This window comes from Limanda limanda, chromosome 5, assembly GCF_963576545.1.
Source record: "Limanda limanda chromosome 5, fLimLim1.1, whole genome shotgun sequence".
In the NCBI taxonomy this organism is placed as follows: domain Eukaryota; kingdom Metazoa; phylum Chordata; class Actinopteri; order Pleuronectiformes; family Pleuronectidae; genus Limanda; species Limanda limanda.
Window position 1 is genome coordinate 23,258,626 of NC_083640.1, and position 20,455 is coordinate 23,279,080.

The window sequence follows — 20,455 nt, forward strand, 5'->3', positions numbered from 1 at the left end:
ATGCAGTGAGATTAATGACTTGATTGATGTGTTCTGTTCATTTGAAGATTATTGAACAATATGATGCTTTTTTTCTTTCTGACACAGAGTTAGTGAAAGTATTACCACTCTCTTACCTGCACAATAAAGGTGTAGCTGATCCAGTATGAAGACTATAGGAACCATGCCTAATGCTCACTGATTCGTTTTTCATATTTGGTTGCTGTCCCACACTTTATAAGCCGTCAGTGTTATGTGCCTGTTTTAAATGTACATTTTTGTACTGATTAAAGAAACTTCATCACTTATAGCCTCCGCCTGACCAGATGAGCGCTAAATGATAACAGCGCTTACCACAGACTTCTGCACAGAGATGATCCACATCAGTTCTCAAGTCAAGATTGCGTCCAATTCGCTGAATTTCCATCCTTAGACCACATCCTTTGACTTCAGGACATAAAGACGAGTGTGAGCACTGAGGGTGGGCTTCAGTGCAACTCACCATCACATCGGAGAGAGAGAAAAGAAGACATGTCCTGCCTGGGGGCTTTCACCGGTCTCTTCTCCTGCATGGTCCTCCTCATTGTCCACTCAAGTGAGTAGAATATTTCAGATTAAAATATTACAGCTACTACCTTTTTTTTTTTTGAATTTTAAATATATCATCTGAATTTTGGTTTTAGGTGATGGCTCTGAGATTATCAATGGGAAAGAAGTGAAACCCCACTCGCTGCCGTACATGGCTCTGCTTCAGAGTCTCACACAATGCTGTGGAGGGATACTGATCGATAAATCATGGGTCCTGACTGCTGCCCACTGTATGAAGTGCGTTACCATAATTACAACATTTTTAGAACATGCGCCAACAATAATCTTCATTTCCAACAGACAGTGTAAAAGACATTATGTACTGATTAAAATCTAAGAAATGTTTACGTGGTTATAGAAAATTAAGGAAATGTGTTAACATGTTAACATTATTTGAATGCATGAGCTAATTATGACTTAATCACAGTTACTTTATCATACTGGACGCACATGATCACTGTTATACGATCATTTTAATGAGCATATACTCTCCCACTCTATATATTCTCTTTACATACCAGTTCATTTGTGTTTCCTTGAACTTATAAGTACCGCATGTTTACCTATCATCACTTCACTGGTGTCTATTTCTGACTCACCTCTTTGTTGCCGTCCTTGTTGAGGGACTAAGAAAGGATTTTTTAAAATCTTATCTTATCTAAATAACTTTAAATATCGGCGCGCAGAACAGTTCTGTGAATTGTAATCAAACATAATACTTTGTTTTAGGGGTTCCAAAATTAAGACTGTGTGGCTGGGGGTGCACTCCATCAAGGCAAAGAATGAGAATTCCAGGCAGGTCAGAAAGGATCCGATGCATTTTCCACATCCCAACTATGATTCAGCTACAAAGGTCAATGACATCATGTTGCTCAAGGTAAAATAACATTACAGCAGCAATGTCAATGAATAAATGGAACAATCAGCCAATATATGTGAAGAGATTCAGCATTAATTAGGGCCCGAGCACAGACATCAAAGGTGTCTGGTGAGACCCTATTGAAATTGTAAGGATTATTATTATTATTATTATTATTATTATTATTATTATTATTATTATTATTATTATTCAGGCAAATGAATTGGCTTTTTGAGGGCTTTAACATGCTCAACTTCTTACCAAAATTTGCAGAAAGTCAGAAAGTGGTGAAAATTTACGTATTCTGAAGGAATTTTCAATGGGCGTCGCAAAATGGCTCAACGGTGCCCCCCGAGACCCCCCGAGACCCCCGGAAGGTGTTCCCATTGACCTATCTTCACAAAAATCGATATACAGGTGTATCATGACCAAACAAACAAAAAAGTCTCTGGGTGCAATTGTAAAAACAAAACAGGAAGCCTGATATTTTGTATTTAGTGGCCATTTTGGCCATATTCCACATTTTTTCTTTGATACACTTGTACCAGGGTTTTCATCGGATCAACTTCAAATTGAGATGAGTGTCATCACAACAAGATGGAGATAAAAACTGACTGACGGATTTTTTTTTAATCACACGGTATGACCGTGGCGTGGCGTCAAAATTTGATTACACGCCATTAAAACACGATGTTCTGTAACGCGGACATACATGGACCATGAATCCTTTGATTTCAGTCTTCCTAGATCAAAGGAAACTTTATGTCTTGCAAAGGTCACGTCTCTTTCTCTCTCAGAACTGGTTATTTTTGTTTTTTCAGACAAAAAGCATGCAACGCTTCAAAATGGATGTGCTCGGGCCCACCCAGTGCTGCTTTGCAGCCCTAAAAATTTTAGTTATTATTATTATTATTATTATTATTATTATTATTCAGGCAAATGAATTGGCTTTTTGAGGGCTTTAACATGCTCAACTTCTTACCAAAATTTGCAGAAAGTTAGGAAGTGGTGAAAATTTACGTATTCTGAACGAATTTTCAATGGGCGTCGCAATTTTATTTTATTTTTGTAGGCAGGATTCTTTGAGATTTTTCATTAATTTTGTTCTTTACTTATTTCAGCTTGACGAATCTGTGATAGAAACCGAGACAGTGAAGTATCTTAAGTTGGGTGATGCCATCAAAGATCCAGCAGCTGGGACCAGCTGCATGGTGGCAGGATGGGGCCAAACAAACAACAGTGTTATGAAAATGTCCGACGTCTTGATGTCCGTCAATGTGACTGTGGTCGACAGAGTGAAGTGCAACTCTGTTGAATATTACAACAGACATCCTGTGATAACCAGTGGCATGATATGTGCTGGTTCAGACGGGCAAAATGAAGCTGACACCTGTGTGGTAAGTAACTGTGAATGTTTGTTTGCAGGGATTTAACTGCTGTCCCTTCTGTCAGTGTCTGGACTGCCTGTCAGTGACTGTGGTTTTCTCTGTAGGGGGATTCAGGAGGCCCACTGGTGTGCAGCGGAGGTCTGGTTGGAGTCACTTCTTTTGGACCCAAGGTCTGTGGCCAGGCTAAAAAGCCAGGAGTGTACATGTATCTCACAGTGAAACAACTCAGCTGGATCAAAGATACAATGAAGAAGTCTGACATTAAATGAGCACCCGCTGTGAAGGATTTTGTATATGCAACCATGTTAATCAATTCTATGTGAGGTAATATGAGGGAGATTCCTGCTTCTGCTGCAACAAAACAGGCCGAGGTGATTTTATTTTGAAATCTAAACTGGAGAGACACGTGTTTATCCTGACAGCAAATTGCCAAAGGGACATTATTGAGTCCTTCAACCAGACTGATGCCAACCAGACAGATGTAGTAATAAAGATCAATTCTGGCCCATGATGTTATATCTAATCATCACTGATCCATGTTCTTATACTGTGTTTAAGCCACACATCAACATTTCTGTCGTCATAGAGGCAGAGGCCGAAATAAAGAGGGCACATGGTCTGTCTGTCTTTCTCGCTCAGCTTTTTTTTGTCTCAGCTGACTCTTTTACGTTTTGTTCGCCCTCCCAGCATTGTGTTTTCTCTGGTTTCAGGGTCCTAAGATTAGTGTTTAAAATAAAAGCAAATCATTTCATATGTTGTGTTTTCTTTCTCTTGCTCTTCTTCAGGTCATCTGTAGTTCACTAAAAATTAAGCTGTCATATTTATTAATGTACTTTTAGCAAATGTCAAGATAACTCAGCCATTTTATAAAATAGCTGTTCCTCTCCTTCTGATTAAAGGTTTAAAGTTATATTCACATTTACAAACACCAACAAGGACTGTATTATCCAAGTGATGTTTTAAATAAGATGAAGGTCTCTTGGAGGTGAGTCATGAAAAGAGAGGGAGAATCACATGAGGCGAGAAGAGGAGGACGCCCATTGTGCTGGAGATGGGGATGGGGGTGGGGAGGCGGGTTGCAGCAGGTATTCAGTACAACATCCTTCCACCAAGTTGTTGTATTGTTCTTGTTCATATTTAATTCATGGTTCAAACATTGACAGGTACGAAAACAGTATGTGCATTACATTAGCACTGTGAGTTCAACAAAGCGGCTTGGAAAAATGTTCTCTGAAATGTTTTTTGGATAACTGAACTGATTTGAACTTTAGCCATTTTTTTTATCATATAAAACCTCAGAGCGTTTATTTTATTTCAAAATTGTTAATGTCAATAAATGTGAAATGGCCATTTGCCCAGAAGTTACGTAACATAAAGCCTCGTCGAGATTATTTCAGTGAAACGATATAGGAATGGAAGGATCAACTTTTGTTCAAAATCAACACTGAAAGAGAAACGTCACCATCATGTAGATGTTGTGGCAAATTCTAAAAGCACACGATAGCCAATCCTTTTTTTATATAGTTTGTTTTCAGATTATTTTACATGTATTTTTCTAATAGTGCGTGCTGCCTACATCCAATGAAGTTTTGGGACCAAAGCAAAAGCTCATTTTAAAACAAATTACGTTTACAACGCTGTTATAAAAATGAAAAAGATCTCAACTCAGCTAACCCTTGAGTCAAGAAATTAAATAGATTCTATAATTATCTTCCCTTTCTTTCCAAAACTGTCGAGCGAGCTTTCTTTAATCAACTCTCCTCCTATCTCCACCATAATAACCTTCTGGACCCTCACCAGTCTGGTTTCAAGGCAGGCCACTCAACTGAGACTGCCCTCGTTGCTGTCTCTGAGCAACTTCACACTGCTAGAGCAGCCTCTCTCTCCTCTGTCCTCATCCTTCGAGACATTTCTGCTGCATTTGACCTAGTGAACCACCAGATCCTTATCTCCTGCGTTCAGGCCCTGGGTGTCTCAGGCTCTACTCTCTCCCTGCTCTCATCCTACCTTAATGACCGCACTTACTGGGTAACTTGGAGAGGATCTGTGTCTGAACCTTTTCTTCTCACTTCTGGGGTCCCTCATGGTTCCTTCCTGAGTCCACTCCTCTTCTCCCTGTCCAACAACTCTGTCATTCACTCACATGGCTTTTCCTACCATCACTATGCTGATGACACCCAACTAATCCTCTCTCTTCCCCGATCTGAAACACAGGTAGCAGCAGGAATCTCTGCCCGTCTGACTGACATCTCTCAGTGGATGTCAGCACACCACCTGAAAATACACCTTGACAAGACTGAACTACTTTCCCTTCCAGGGAAAGACTTTCCCACCCACAACCTGACTATTACCTTTGACAACTCTGTGTTAGCCCCCACCCAGACTGCTAGGAACTGTAATGGAAAACTTCACCGATCAATGTCTCACTTCTGTTTTGATCTTTATCTGTGCAACTGTGTGCTGGGTTTGATTAATCTTTCTGCAGCAGTGAAACCAGACATTAGATAGTTCCTGTCTGCTTCCTGTTATGTTTCCTGTTTATCACAGCGTATACAAACCTTCCTTTTTAACTTCTTGTGGTTGCACTCTGAGCCATGTTGCTGACTGTGTAACCCTCTGCAGAGCTAATAATTAAGATCTGTGCTGTGAACGGATCGGTTCGAGGCTACATCCATGACATGGTCAAACGTTACACCCCAGCCCGTTTACTCCGCACCCCATCTGCTAATCGGCTTGTTGCTCCTTCACTGCGAGCTAAACACTAAACAAAATCTTGACTGTTTGCTGTCCTGCCTCCTAAATGGTGGAATGAACTCCCTACTGACATCAGGACAGCAGAAAGTTTTATCATCAATCAATCAAATTTTATTTGTATAACCCACATTCACAAATCACAATTCGTCTCATAGGGCTTTAACATTGTGTGACATCCTCTATCCTTAACCCTCAAAAAGAGTAAGGAAAAACTACTAAAAACCCCTTTTAACAGGTAAAAATACGTAGAAACCACAGAGAGAGCCACATGTGAGGGATCCCTCTCCCAGGACGGACAGAAGTGCAATAGATGTCAAGTGTAGGAAAACATCATCGGGATTAGAAGTTTTTAGCAGCATCGATGAGGGTAAACATTTTTGAAGGATAACTTCAATACTATATGTCAAGCAGTCCTGCTGCAATCATAGTCTCTGGTCAGCAACCAGCAAGATCACGATCCAGCATCAGGATGGGATCCACTATAGTCGACAGTCATTGTCCACTGCCGCCAGTTAGGATCCATTATCAGCCGCCGCCTCGGTCGTGGTCCACCATCATCCGATGCCAACACGACAAAGGATCCTCCATTATCACTACGATCAGCTGGCACGATACAGAATCTAACAAACTGGATCCACCATTGCGACCTCTGACGCGCGATCCACAATCATAATCCATGGTGCGGCCACAGCTGTGGCCCTGCATCCGCGGGCGATAAGGCACAGAAACTCCGGGAAAGGGGTCTAGTTAGTAACATGTACTGATGAGATAAGAATAACTTTGATGTGATAAGTATGGAGAAGAGGAAGGAGAAGCAGGAAAGAGAAGCTCCGTGTGTCTTGTGTCATAAATTCCCTCTGCGTCTTAGCGTCATCAGGGGTTTTTGCCTTTTAATCAATGATACAGGCCGAACTTGAGGGCTACACTGAGGCTCAAGGTAAATCTGACTGGCTACTGGTTTGTATGGTAGTACGATGAAAACCATGTGGCCCACTCAGTAGATCAGACATCAATACCTCTATGCCTTTTTAAACTAAACGCTTCCTATTTTGGAACATAGGACGAGTTACTTTCTGCCGCACTAATTAGCTCTAACTATAAGCTTTATATAAAAGGAAGGTTTTTAGCCTACTGTTAAACGAACAGAGCATGTCTGCTTCCCGAACTGAAAGTGAGAGATTATTCCACAGGAGTGGGGCTTGATGGCTAAAAGCTCTGGCTCCTACTCTACTTTTAGAGACTTTAGGGACCACAAGTAAAACTGAGTTCTGGGATCGAAGTGCTCTAGCTGGTTGATATGGTACTAACATCTCTTTGAGGTAAAAAGGTGCCATATTATTAAGGGCCTTGAAGGTGAGGAGGAGAATTTTAAATTCTATTCTTGATTTAACAGGAAGCCAGTGTAGCGATGCAAATACTGGAGAAATATCTTTTCTTGGTTCTCGTCAGGACACGTGCTGCGGCATTTTGGACAAGCTGTAGAGTCTTTAACGACTTACTGCTGCAGCCTGATAATAATGAATTACAATAGGCCAGTCTCGATGTAACAAAGGCGTGGACTAGTTTTTCTGCATCTTTTTGCGAAAGGACATGTCTGATTTTTGAGATATTATGCAAGTGGAAAAACGCGGTCCTAGAAATTACTTTTAAGTGACTATTAAGGGACAAATAAGTTCGAAGATCACTCCCAAGTTCCTGACTGTGTCATTGGAAGCAAGGGCAATGTCGTCTAGCGCAGCTATATCATTAAATAATGTCTCTCTAAGATGTTTAGGGCCGAGTATAATAACCTCTGTTTTATCTGAGTTTAATAACAGAAAATTGCGGGTCATCCAGGTTTTTATGTCCTTGAGACATGCTCGAAGTTTAGTTAATTAATTACTTTGATCAGGTTTTATTGACAAATATAACTGGGTTTCATCTGCATAGCAGTGAAAATTTACAGAGTGTGTCCTGATAATGTTTCCTAGTGGAAGCATATATAATGAGAATAAAATTGGGCCGAGCACAGAGCCCTGTGGAACACCATGGTTAACTTTGGTGCGCACAGATGACTCATCATTAATTCGTACGAATTGGGAGCGATCAGAAAAATAAGATTTAAACCAGTTTAGGGCGGTTCCATTAAAACTGTTTTAGTCTCTGTAATAAAATTTGATGGTCAATTGTGTGGAATGCTGCACTGAGATCTAACAGAACAAGGACAGACACAAGTCCCTGATGTGAAGCTATTAGAAGGTCATTAGTGACTTTTGCCAAGGCTGTCTCTGTGCTGTGATTGGTTCTAAACCCAGACTGAAAGTCTTCATATATATTATTTTCCTGGAGAAACTCATACAGCTGATTGGCTACAACTTTTTCTAAGATTTTAGACAGGAAGGGGAGATTAGATATTGGCCCGTAATTTGCTAAAACCTCTGGGTCTAGGGTGGGTTTTTTGAGTAGGGGTTTGATTACAGCTATTTTAAAAGACTGTGGTACATAACCTGATGATAATGACAGATTGATTGTGTTAAGTAACAAACTATCTATTAGGGGCAGAATTTCTTTTAAGTAATTTTGTAGGAATAGGATCTAAGATACAGGTTGTTGGTTTAGAACCTGAGATTATTTTGGTAAACTGATCACGGGTCATCAGAGAGAAGCTGTCTAAGTAATGGGAAGGATTCTCAGCCGTTTCTGAGATCTCTGTTGTTAGGTGGGTATTAGTTCCAATTGAGGGCAGGAGATGGCTGATTTTATTTCTAATAGTTAGAATTTTATCATTAAAAAAGGTCATAAAGATATTGCTATTTAGGGATCGAGGAATACTGGGTTCGGTGGAGGTGTGACTCTTTTAGCCTGGCTACAGTGCTGAAGAGAAACCTTGGGTTGTTTTATTCACTTCTATTAGTTTTGAATAATAGGCAGCTCTTGCTTTGTGGAGAGCCTTTTTATATTCTTTAACACTACTCTTCCAGTCTAGGAGATTTTCAACACTGTTGCTGGAGCGCCACTTCCTTTCTAATTTTATTGATATTTGTTTCAACTCATGTGTCTTGGAATTATACCACGGAGCTAATTTACTATGTTTTACACATTTATTTTTTAGAGGCGCTATTGAGTCTAATGTTAATTGTAATGAGTCTACAGAGCTATCTACGAGGTGGTCAATCTCAATAGAGCTCGTTTATTTAAAGAATTTGTTGTTTATTTCGACGGATAATACAGGTTTAAATGTAATCGGAATTATTTCCTTAAATTTAGCTACAGCACTATCAGGTAGACATCTAGAAAATGAGTTTTTTTTATTAGGGGCATATATTCGGATAATGAAAAATTGAAGGTTATTAAATTATGGTCTGATAGTATTGGATTGCACGGAAGTACTGTTAAATGTTCAATTCCGACACCGTATGATAATACAAGGTCAAGTGTGTGGTTACAACAATGAGTAGGTTGATGTACACACTGACTGAAACCAATTGAGTCTAGTATCGAAATAAATGCTACGCTAAGGCTATCTTTATTATTGTCAACATGAATATTAAAGTCACCAAAAATAATAATTGTATCGGTCTTTAGGACTAAGTTTGATAAAAACTCAGGGAATTCTGTTAGAAATTCAGTATAAGCCCCAGGAGCACGATAAACTACAGCAAATATGATTGGCTGTTGGTGTTTCCTGGATTGGCGTGGAAGACTAAGAACAAGACATTCAAATGAGTTGTAGCTGAGTTTAGGTTTTCTAAGTCTCTATGCGGTTGTGTGACTGATCCAGAGGGAGCGCAGAGAAGTGTTTAGCACTGCAGCTCTGCTTCCTGGTCCCAGCTCTGGGTTGTCATGTAATAGACTGGGTAATATTCCTAGATAAGAGAGCTGCCCCATCCCAAGTGGGATGAACGCCATCTCTCCTAACAAGACCAGGTTTCCTCCAAAAAGTTTGCCAATTATCTACAAAGCCCACACCATTTACAGGACACCACCTCGACAGCCAGCGGTTAAAAGACAACATGCGACTAAACATGTCATCACCTGTTGTGTTAGAGAGAGGGCCAGAGAAAATTATTGTGTCCGACATCGTTTTTGCAAAAGCACACACCGACTCAACATTAACTTTACTGACCTCCGACATACGAAGCCGGGAGTCGTTGCTGCTGACGTGAATTACGATTTTACTGTACTTACGTTTAGTTTTAGCCAGCAGCTTCAATTTGGATTCGATGTCGCCGGCTCTGGCCCCCCGGGATGCAATTGACTATGGTCGCTGGTGTTGCTAACCTCACGTTTCTCAGAACAGAGTTGCAAATAATCAGAGTTTGTTTCTCAGCGGGTGCGTCGCTGAGTGGAGAAAATCTATTTGAAACGTGAGCTGGTGGGTCTTTAATCGTGGGCTCTTTACGGGTAGCACTTTGCCCCCTCCCTCCGGACCGTCACCCAGCCGCCCTGGGCTCCCGACTGCACGGGGCGGGGCAGGTCGATGGACTGCTAGTTGTGGCTAAGCTACGTGCTAAGCTACGTGGCTTCGCTGCGGCTAGCGCGGGCCGGCTAATTACAGCTAACGAGGGTTCTAAGCTGCGGAGCCGAGCTTCTAAGTCGCTAAGCCTCGCCTCCATCGCTACCAACACACTTCATTTATTACATGAACCACTACTGTTAATGGAGGCAGAGGAGTGAGTAAACATTAGACACTCGGAGCAAGAGAGAGCAGTGGAGCGAGAGGGAGAGAGAGAGAACACATCGCTGCTATAACTACGAGGGTGAGTTTTAAACAGAACACAGAATCACAAAGCACCAGAGAGTAGGGGCTGGTATGTGAGGGTGTTTAACTATATACCGGTGATTTTAGCCGTAGTAGTACAGAAAGACAGTCGTGTTTAGCGGAGGAGCTAATTCAAATAGCGACCACCACCCGTGGCAATAACAGGAAGTGAAGAAATGACGCAGCACGCTTACCGTAATGACGTCAGGAGGATGGCAGGGATGGCACACATCTTCCGGCTAAAATTTACAACACACCTGTTCCGACTATACCTTGAATAAAAGTTTAAACGAACAATTTAGTAGCACTTACTTATAACACTTTGTATTTTGGCTCTCTGGAAGAAATAAATACTTTATTGAGTCTTGTTGTTCTTGGTTTGTACCCTCATGGTTGAATGCACTTATTGTATGTTGCTTTGGATAAATGCGTCAGCTAAATGAAATGTAAAAAATATTTTTCTGAGAAAATATTCTGTGCACAAATATTGCCATTTTCACACCTTCACCTTTAGGTTTGTTTGGTTTTATATCCGTGGTTTATTTGGGATATATTAAAGTAGAAATGTACTGTACCAGAGTTATATTCACTGTCTAAGACCTACACTTACACTAAAAAGCTGTTTCCCAGTCATACCTGACAATGTGTAGGTATGGTGTGATCAGAAAGCAATTAGTTAGTGTCTGTGGTGGCAAACTGTGTCAGTAGGAATTAAATAATGCAGTGAGATTGATGACTTGATTGATGTGTTCTGTTCACTTGAAGATTATAGAAACAACATGATGCTTATTTTCTTTCTGACACAGAGTTAGTGAAAGTATTACCACTCTCTAACCTATACAATAAAGGTGAAGCTGATCCATTATAAAGACTATACTAGGAACAATGCCTAATGCTCATTGATTAGTTTTTCATATTTGGTTGCTATCCCACAGATTATTAGCTGTCAGTGTTATGTGCCTGTTTTACAATTACATTTTTGCACTGATTAAAGAAACTGCATCACTTATAGTCTCCTCCCGACCTGATGAGCGGTAAATGATAACAGCGGTTACCACAGACTTCTGCACAGAGATGGTGCACAACAGATCTTATGTCAAGATTGCATCCAATATGCTGACTCGTGAATTTCCATGGTCCGACCACATCCTTTGACTTCAGGACATAAAGACGAGTGTGAGCACTGAGGGGGGGCTTCAGTGCATCTCAACATCACATCAGAGAGAGAGATAAGAAGACATGTCCTGCCTGGGGGCTTTCACCAGTCTCTTCTCCTGCATGGTCCTCCTCATTGTCCACTCAAGTGAGTAGAATATTTCTGATTTAAATATTTCAGCTACGACTTTTTCTTTTTCTTGATTTTTAAATATATCATCTGAATTTTGGTTTTAGGTGATGGCTCTGAGATTATCAATGGGAAAGAAGTGAAGCCCCACTCGCTGCCTTACATGGCTCTGCTTGAGACAACCAGACCAGAGTGTGGAGGGATACTGATCGATGAATCATGGGTCCTGACTGCTGCCCACTGTATGAAGTACGTTACCATAATTACAACATTTCAGAACGTGCGCCAACAAGAAATCTTCATTTCCATCAGACAGTATAAAAGACATTATGTACTGATTAAAATCTGAAAAAAATGACATTGTTATAGAAAATGCAGCATTATGTTTCTCTTGGATTTATTTGCCTTTGCAAATGTGTTGGATAAAAAAACATGTTAACATGATCTGAATGCATTAACTAATTTTGACTTAATCACAGTTACTTTATTATACTGGACACACATGATCACTGTTATACGATCAATCTAATAAGGACTATACTCTCTCACTGTATATATTCTGTTTACATATTAGTTCATTTGTGTCTCCTTGCACTCATAAGTATTGCATGTTTACTTATCATCACTTCACTGGTGTATATTTCTGACTGTCCTCTTTGTTTCTGTCCTTGTTGAGAGACTAAGAAAGGATTATCTTATCTTATCTAAAAACACTTTAAATATCAGCGTGCAGAACAGTTCTGTGAATTGTAATCAAACATAATACTGTGTTTTAGGCATTCCAAAATTAAGACGGTGTTTCTGGGGGTGCACTCCATCAAGGCAAATGAAGAGAATTCCAGGCAGGTCAGAAAGGATCCGAAGCATTTTCAACATCCCCACTATGATAAAGTTACAAGGGTCAATGACATCATGTTGCTCAAGGTAAAATAACAGTACAGTATCAATGTCAATGAATAAATGGAACAATCAGCCAATATATGTGATGATAGTCAGCATTAATACATTTTGTTCTTTACTTATTTCAGCTTAACGAATCTGTGATGGAAACCGAGACGGTGAAGTGTCTTAAGTTGGGTGATGCTATCAGAGATCCAGCAGCTGGGACCAGCTGCATGGTGGCAGGATGGGGCCAAACAAACAAGGATGCCATGGAAATGTCTGACGTCTTGATGTCCGTCAATGTGATCGTGGTCGACAGAGTGAAGTGCAACTCTGCTGAATATTACAACGGACATCCTGTGATCACCAGCGGCATGATATGTGCCGGTTCAACCGTGGAAAATGAAGCTGACACCTGTGTGGTGAGTTACGGTGAATTTTTGTCTGCAGTGATTTAACTGCCGTCCCTCCTGTCAGTGTCTGGACTGCCTGTCAGTGACTGTGGTTTTCTCTGTAGGGGGATTCAGGAGGCCCACTGGTGTGCAGCGGAGGGCTGGTTGGAGTCACTTCTTTCGGAGCCGAGTGTGGCCAGATAGACAAGCCAGGAGTTTACTCGTATCTCACAGAGGAAAAACTCAAATGGATCAAAGAGACAATGAAGAAGTCTGAGATTTAATGAGCACCCGCTGTGAAGGATTTTGTATTTGCGACCATGTTAATCAATTCTATGTGAGGTGATACGAGGGAGATTTCTGCTTCTGCTGCAATAAAACAGGCCAATTCGATTTTATTTTGATATTGAAACTAGAGAGACAGTTTTTTATCATTAAAGCAAATCGCCAAAGGGACATTATTGAGTCCTTCAACCAGACTGATGCCAACCAGACAGATTCACCACTTCCTGTATCAAGTGCCTAATTTGAAACGGAGGCTTCAGCTCAAGTCTTGTGGAAAACAAGTGTTGTAATAAAGATCAATTCTGGGCCATGATGTTTTATCTAATCATCACTGATCCATGTTCTTATACTGTGTTAAAACCCCACATCAACATTTCTGTTGTCATAGAGGCAGAGGCTGAAATAAAGAGTGCACATGGTCTGTCTGTCTTTCTCTCTCAGCTTTTCTTTCTCTCAGCCGACTCTTTTACGTTTTGTTCTCCCTCCCAGCGCCGTGTTTTCTCTGGTTTCATGGTCCTAAGATCAGTGTTCAAATAAAAACAAATCATTTCATATGTTGTGTTTTCTTTATCTTACATTTCAACAGTTATTATTTACTTTTTGCAAATGTCAAGAGAAGATTTTTCTAAAATAGCCGTTCCTCTCCTTTCTGAATAAAAGTATAAAGTAATATTCACATATACAAACACCAACAATAACTATATAATCCAGGTGATATTTAAAAAAAGATGAAGGTCTCTCGGAGGTGAGTCATGAAAAGAGAGTGAGAATCACATGAGGCGAAAAGAAGGGGGGGGGGTTAAACAAGACACTGAAGTGACAACAGAGACAGAGTCGACATTAGATGCAGGGGAATTAGCTCATAAAGCCAATTTCCAAAGTCGTTATGTGGGAAGAATGGATCAAATTCTACATCCACAATTTTAAAATGGTAATAATACTGTTTAATTATTTGTGCTGAAATTATAATTGTGAAAAAATGGAAATAAATTCAAATAAATAGAGTTATTTTTATTTTTTAATCTTTTGTCTAAAGCGGAAGTGCTCGTCTAGACTTCATCATTCGCATCCGGGTCGACTTCCGGTCACAGGAGATCGAAGATGGCGACTCACATGTCGAGGTGCAGATCCTGGAGTCGTGTCCAGAGGTAACAGCATGTTTCCACTCGTCTCTGTAAACCGGAACCAGACTCTTTAAATCACCGTGAACACGACGCGGTACACGTGATCAGTGTCACGACTCCGCGTCCTCCTCACTGCAGGTTAGCTCCCTCGGTTAGCACAATGCTAACAGGCTGAGCTAATGTTGCATCAAGGAGTGGATACAGTTAGAAAGCAGGAGGAGGCTGTCAGTGGGCTTTGTTGTGGGGGTGTAGAAGACAGATGGAAGTTCCGGTTTGTTTATTAATGTTGTTAATCAGCTCCGTCAGTTTCCTGCTGTCTGTTGATAGTGAGCTGAAGCTAAGATTTGAGAGCAACAACTTTAAAAACAAGCCAAATATAACATAAGTAATCAAACTAAACGCTGTTTCGGTGCCGAGCCTCGTTTTAAATCTCTTTAATGAACAAGTCAAATATCTTTAGTTGACCTCCGCCTCTGCTAAATGTCCCAAACAGATGTGAGGTGAAGGTTATAATGTTAAGCCTGTTAAACTTCTTTTTTTTGAGAGATACTGATTTAACTTAAATACTCGGAAGAGATGCTTTAATATTCATTCACCTAATTCATATCTATTATCGTGGACATTTGTCAAATTGCTTTCCATGAAAATTGTATTGTGATATTTACCGATATTGTGTCATCACCCAGCTCTAGTTTCTTTTAAAGAAAATAAGTAAAAATGATCCAGATTCTGCTTCTCAAATGTGAATGTATTTATTATTTTGTCGTCTTCTATAGTGAATTCAATATGTTTGGTTCCGGATTTTTTTTCTTTCATGTTATTATTGACCTAGAGATGAATTGATTAATCAAAAATAATGCAAATACCAGTCAATGAGAGTCCTAAAACAGTATTTAACTTAGTTTAGTAGTGGCTAAACTATTAAGTATATTTAGTTTCACAGGGACAGACTCGGGGTAATGCTTCCTTTGTGAAGGTTGTAAAGTTCAGTTGTTGTTTTTAGAGAAGTGTCAACACAAGGTCAACAGTACAAAGAAGAAACTGATCAGCTCAGTGGTGCAATCGTTCAATTAAAATAAAACCAAGGTAGAAAGAGGTTACATTAAACCAGTCAAATACAACACTAACACTATAAACCTTCAAAGGTGCAGTGAGCATTCGTTGCAAATGAATTAACAACTTTAACTCTATGGAGTATGTGTAGATTGTTATTGCACGTGTAAACAGGCAGGAAAACACATGTGCAGAGGGTTGTTAGTCATGTTAAAATGTTGTGTTTGTCATTTTAGGCTCGTATAGGAAACTTCAAAACCACCACAACCTTCACTCAAGAGCAAACATCAGTCTTTAAATTGAAAAGAAATCCACAATGTTACATTTATTGTGAAAATTAGTCAAACAAATTATTTGATTATCTATATTTTAATATCAATCAATTAATCGTTAGAGCTCTGTACTGTTTCCACTACTAGTATTTTGAAGATGCTTTTCCTTGTTGTACTTGAAGGTTTGGGATCGCCGCCTACAGAGAGTACAGCAGCGTCGGCAGATACTCGAATATCTCCCTGTCCTCGCCGCTGCCTGGGATCCCGAAGCCGGTGTTTGCATCCGTGGATGGTCACGAGAAATACGAGACCAAGATCACTACTCTAGAAAATGGCCTCAAAGTTGCTTCACAAAACAAGTTTGGTCAATTTTGCACAGTTGGAAGTAAGTTGCAGGATTTATATGCTATTTTTATTTTCCATAATTAGTTCAGGATCTGGTTGAAGTGAATTAATTGTGGATTCTTTCTTTTTTTCTCTTTAAGTTTTAGTAAACTCGGGATCCAGATATGAAGCAAAATACCCAAGTGGAATAGCACATTTCGTAGAGAAACTTGCCTTTTCTGTAAGTACTTCAACTTTTTAGCTTCCTTTGGCTAAAAACATTTGTGTTAACAGTAAGGCCTAATAAAAAAACAAAACATGATCATCTTACATGAACTCCTGTTGACAACAGTCTGTTTTGTCCTCAAAGTCTACAGCTCAGTATGGAAGCAAAGATGAAATCCTGCTGACGCTGGAAAAGCACGGAGGAATATGTGACTGCCAATCATCAAGGTAGGGAATCTCTCACCTGTGACCTGTCTCAGTGTTGTAAAATCTAACACTGGTATATTCATGCTGTCCAAGTAGAAGCTTGTTATTTCCTCCTTTATTAGTAACACAGCTCTTTGGGATGCGTTCTATTTTCCTGTGCAGAGATACAACCATGTATGCAGTGTCTGCTGAAGTGAAGGGTCTGGATACAGTGGTTAGTCTTCTCTCTGATGCTGTACTGCAGCCTCGCCTACTGGGTAAGTCAAATAACGACCCTGTGTGTGTGCGTGTGTATTTGTTTGTGTAAGTGCAAGCAAAATAACTCGACACCACATGGACGGGTTTATAACACCTGCGAGGGGTCTGCACCAGTGTTTTAGTGAAAGTGAAATGTGTTGGTTCCATGCAGATGACGAGATTGAGATGACCAAGATGGTGGTGCGCTTTGAGTTAGAAGACCTGAACATGAGGCCGGACCCTGAACCTTTACTCACCGAGATGATCCACGCTGTGAGTCACACATGCTTCTGACACCACAACACTACCTCTCTGTTAAAGTAATAATCCATGATCTTTATCAGTGTGTTATAACATCCAGGGAGTTAATAATGGGGGGGCTGCAGCTTTTTGGGGTGACTTGTAACATGTCAGAAAGTTTTTACAAGTTTTCTGTCAAGCTCAACCTTTCATAACTCCTTCAAACAAACAGGCAAACTAATGTTAGCATTTTAAGATGTCCCCACTAAACACGTTATATATTTGTTTATTTTTGTACTCGTGTTTGTAGAATCCCACCACTACGTCTTAGTCATATAAAGGTTTCTATTTAACTGCACGACAACAGAAGTAAAAGCCGCATGTTGTAATTTGTCTGACTGAAGTCACTTCGAACGTGTCCCTGACTCTTTGCCGTTTGTTTCCAGGCTGCATATCGAGGCAACACGGTCGGACTGCCGCGCTTCTGTCCCACAGACAACGTGGAGAAGATCGACAGGAAAATGCTTCACAGTTACCTGAGTAACTACTACTGCCCTGAGCGCATGGTGTTGGCCGGGGTGGGCATCGAGCACGAGCAGCTGGTGGAATGTGCCAGGAAGTACCTGCTGGACGTGAGGCCGGTGTGGGGAGCGAGCGGCGTGTCCAACGTGGACCTGTCCGTGGCACAGTACACGGGGGGCATCGTCAAGGTGAGTCATCGGTTCTATCGTTAACATCTTTGCACCAGATTTGGGCCCAAACGTCTCTTCAGGTTTCCAGGTTGAAATGGTAGGAAAGACAAGAAAAAGATCTGTTCACATTGACAGAATGTGGAACAGAACAACCATAACAAATAAATGCGTCTAATGCTTTAAATACAAAAACACACGGATAAAGTTTTCACTGCAACACAGTTTGCCGTCATGTAATTTAATCTATATTTGGCCCATGTCGAGTGTTAATTATTTTTAGTTATAAAAGAAAATCTTCTTTTTTGGCTGTATTTATGAAGGATGGAATTTGAGTTAAAAGTGGAAATTCTGCTTCAACAGTACTTTGGTTTATTAATTAGTTATAAGGTTTAATAACATCTTTTTTCCACCTGTTAGATGGAGAAGGACATGTCGGACGTCAGCCTCGGCCCCACCCCGATCCCAGAGCTCACCCACATCATGATCGGCCTGGAGAGCTGCTCCTTCCTGGTGGGTGTTTGTGGTGCTTTCCTTCACTCACTTGTGTCATGCCTGTTGGCTACAAACCTTTTTAATGAGTGCTTCCTTTCCAGGAGGAGGACTTCATCCCGTTCGCAGTGCTCAACATGATGATGGGTGGAGGAGGCTCCTTTTCTGCAGGAGGACCCGGTAAAGGCATGTTCACCCGCCTCTACCTCAACGTGCTCAACAGGTCAGCATCTCTGTGCATTTTAGTTTCAACCTTTGCTTCTCAAATACAACTCCAGACAACAGGTTTCATTCATTGTGACTAATTTGGCTTTTCTGTTGTAGGCATCACTGGATGTACAATGCCACCTCCTACCATCACAGCTATGACGACAGTGGCCTGCTGTGTATCCATGCCAGTTCAGACCCCAGACAGGTTGGTACTGAGCCCAGACACCAGCAGAGTGTCTTCTGGTTTTTGTAACTTGACCCATAGTCAAGGTCCTTAATGCTTCCTCACCTCGGATATATGTCATATATACACACACACTAATACTGGGATTGAACTTGTTGTCTTAGTGAAAATCTTTCCTGTTAATGGTTAATAGCTCGTTTGTTCATTGGCTGCATACATTCATCTCTTCAGGTTCGGGAAATGGTGGAAATAATAACCAGAGAGTTCATTCAAATGGCTGGAATCGCAGGAGAGGTAACTTTCATCGCAGGGAAACTCCAGTACAGAGTTTGTGATACAACTCTTGTCACTTGATCAAAGAGTAAGTAAGTGATTATACATTTCCCCCCCTGTGTGTCCAGATGGAGCTAGAGAGAGCCAAGACTCAGCTCAAGTCCATGTTGATGATGAACCTGGAGTCGCGGCCGGTTATTTTTGAGGACGTCGGTCGCCAGGTTCTGTCCACGGGAAAGAGGAAACTGCCACATGAACTGTGCGACCTAATAAGTGAGTCCTTAGAAACACCTTCTGACTGGGAAAGTGGCTCTAAAACATTGTAAAATTCATTCTTATTCTATTTGTCTGATTCATTTCCAGGCAACGTGACAGCCAGCGACATCAAGAGAGTGACCACCAAGATGCTGCGTAGTAAACCCTCAGTAGCGGCTCTGGGCGACCTGACGGAGCTGCCCTCGTACGAGCACATCCAGGCCGCCCTGTCCAGCAAAGACGGACGTCTGCCCCGCATGTATCGTCTCTTCCGATAGACTCACCTCCCTCCCACCACCACCACCACCACTACTATGTGAACTGGCAAACATCCCTGTAAATAAGCTGAACTGGAAGATCAAGTGTTCCCTCCTCCCCCAGAGCTCCGCAGAGCCCACCCGGGGAGGGGGGGGGCTAACTCTTGGGGCTCTCAAGTGAACCTTCAAGTGACTGTGGATTTTAAAGAGATGGTACATTTTACTCAGATGTAGTCGAACTACGGTTGGATTGTATGTATTTATGGTTTGGTGGGCATGAAGCCACGCGTCATTATTTACTGAGGGTTTACAGGAGTTGGGTTTTAAATTCCCCCCCCACGCCACCAAGGGCATAGTTAGAGAATTCATTTCCTGTTTTAAAACCCTCTCAGTATCGATGTGTTTAGTTTTTACACAGAGGAATCAGCATAGAGACGAGAGAAAGGAGGACGGGTAACATCCGCAGCTCGGTCAATGCTGTTACTCTTTATTGAGCCTTTCAAATTTTTCAGTTTTACAGACGTTCCTGCTCTAAAAAATTCACAGAGCTCAAACTCAGCAGATAAAGAAACTGAAAAATCTTACTATTTATACAAAAGCACTTCATAATCTCTGAAGGCTCAAGGAGACACAATTCACAGTGATGTTAGTTATGATACTAGTGGTAAGGACATTGCTGGCCAACTGTACATCTGAGGACTGAGATCGTGGTTTCTGTCACAGACGCTCTGTGAGGAGACTGAACTCTACAGTCAAACCCTTTTCTGTACTTTATGTTTTTGTCGGTGTCCGTGTAGATTTCAATAAACTTCACGGGGATACATTTAAAGGGAGGTTTGACAGGAAATTATTTTTGGAGAGTGCAGTGGGAGGTTTGATCCTCAGTGTCGACACAACTCATTCAAAGCCCCTTTTGTTTTGAGTGGTAATTACACAAGTGGCAGTAAATTGAAAGGATTCACATGAATAGTTAATATTTATCCTGTCTTGTGTTTGAATATTCTCTTGATAATGACAGAATAGTAAAGAAACATCTTAGGTTTGTAAATTTAGTCGTATTCCGGAGGTCACCTGTTAAAGCTAAGATTGGTAAACCTGGAAAAGCAAGAGAAGGCCACATGTTGACAATATGCAGCCAATACACCAAATGTGACCTGTAAACAACTGCAGTTCCATTACATCAAATATATAATTTTTTTTGAAATAAAAACAATATATTTCAAAAGCTCCAGCGTTGCATTGATTTACGACCATTCAGCC

At 40.9% G+C, this 20,455-nt stretch overlaps 3 protein-coding genes across 3 annotated transcripts; all 3 read left to right on the forward strand.

The window, feature by feature from the left end:
- The first annotated feature begins 510 nt into the window (after positions 1–510).
- LOC133002176 (granzyme A-like) lies at positions 511–3,083 on the forward strand. Its single transcript, XM_061071941.1, has 5 exons — positions 511–574; positions 663–804; positions 1,297–1,444; positions 2,548–2,823; positions 2,919–3,083. The coding sequence occupies exons 1-5, from the start codon at positions 511–513 to the stop codon at positions 3,081–3,083; spliced, it is 795 nt and encodes a 264-aa protein (XP_060927924.1).
- An 8,465-nt stretch (positions 3,084–11,548) lies between these two features.
- LOC133001507 (granzyme A-like) lies at positions 11,549–13,670 on the forward strand. Its single transcript, XM_061071101.1, has 5 exons — positions 11,549–11,612; positions 11,702–11,843; positions 12,371–12,518; positions 12,623–12,898; positions 12,994–13,670. Exons 1-5 carry the CDS (start codon positions 11,549–11,551, stop codon positions 13,150–13,152), a joined length of 789 nt encoding a protein of 262 aa, XP_060927084.1. The 3' UTR covers positions 13,153–13,670.
- A 545-nt stretch (positions 13,671–14,215) lies between these two features.
- Positions 14,216–20,420, forward strand: pmpca (peptidase, mitochondrial processing subunit alpha). The gene is made up of 13 exons (XM_061071097.1): positions 14,216–14,301; positions 15,785–15,987; positions 16,088–16,167; positions 16,297–16,379; positions 16,521–16,615; positions 16,768–16,868; positions 17,282–17,545; positions 17,945–18,037; positions 18,121–18,239; positions 18,341–18,431; positions 18,642–18,704; positions 18,812–18,956; positions 19,047–20,420. The coding sequence occupies exons 1-13, from the start codon at positions 14,255–14,257 to the stop codon at positions 19,214–19,216; spliced, it is 1,554 nt and encodes a 517-aa protein (XP_060927080.1). The 5' UTR covers positions 14,216–14,254; the 3' UTR covers positions 19,217–20,420.
- The last annotated feature ends 35 nt before the right edge of the window (positions 20,421–20,455 follow it).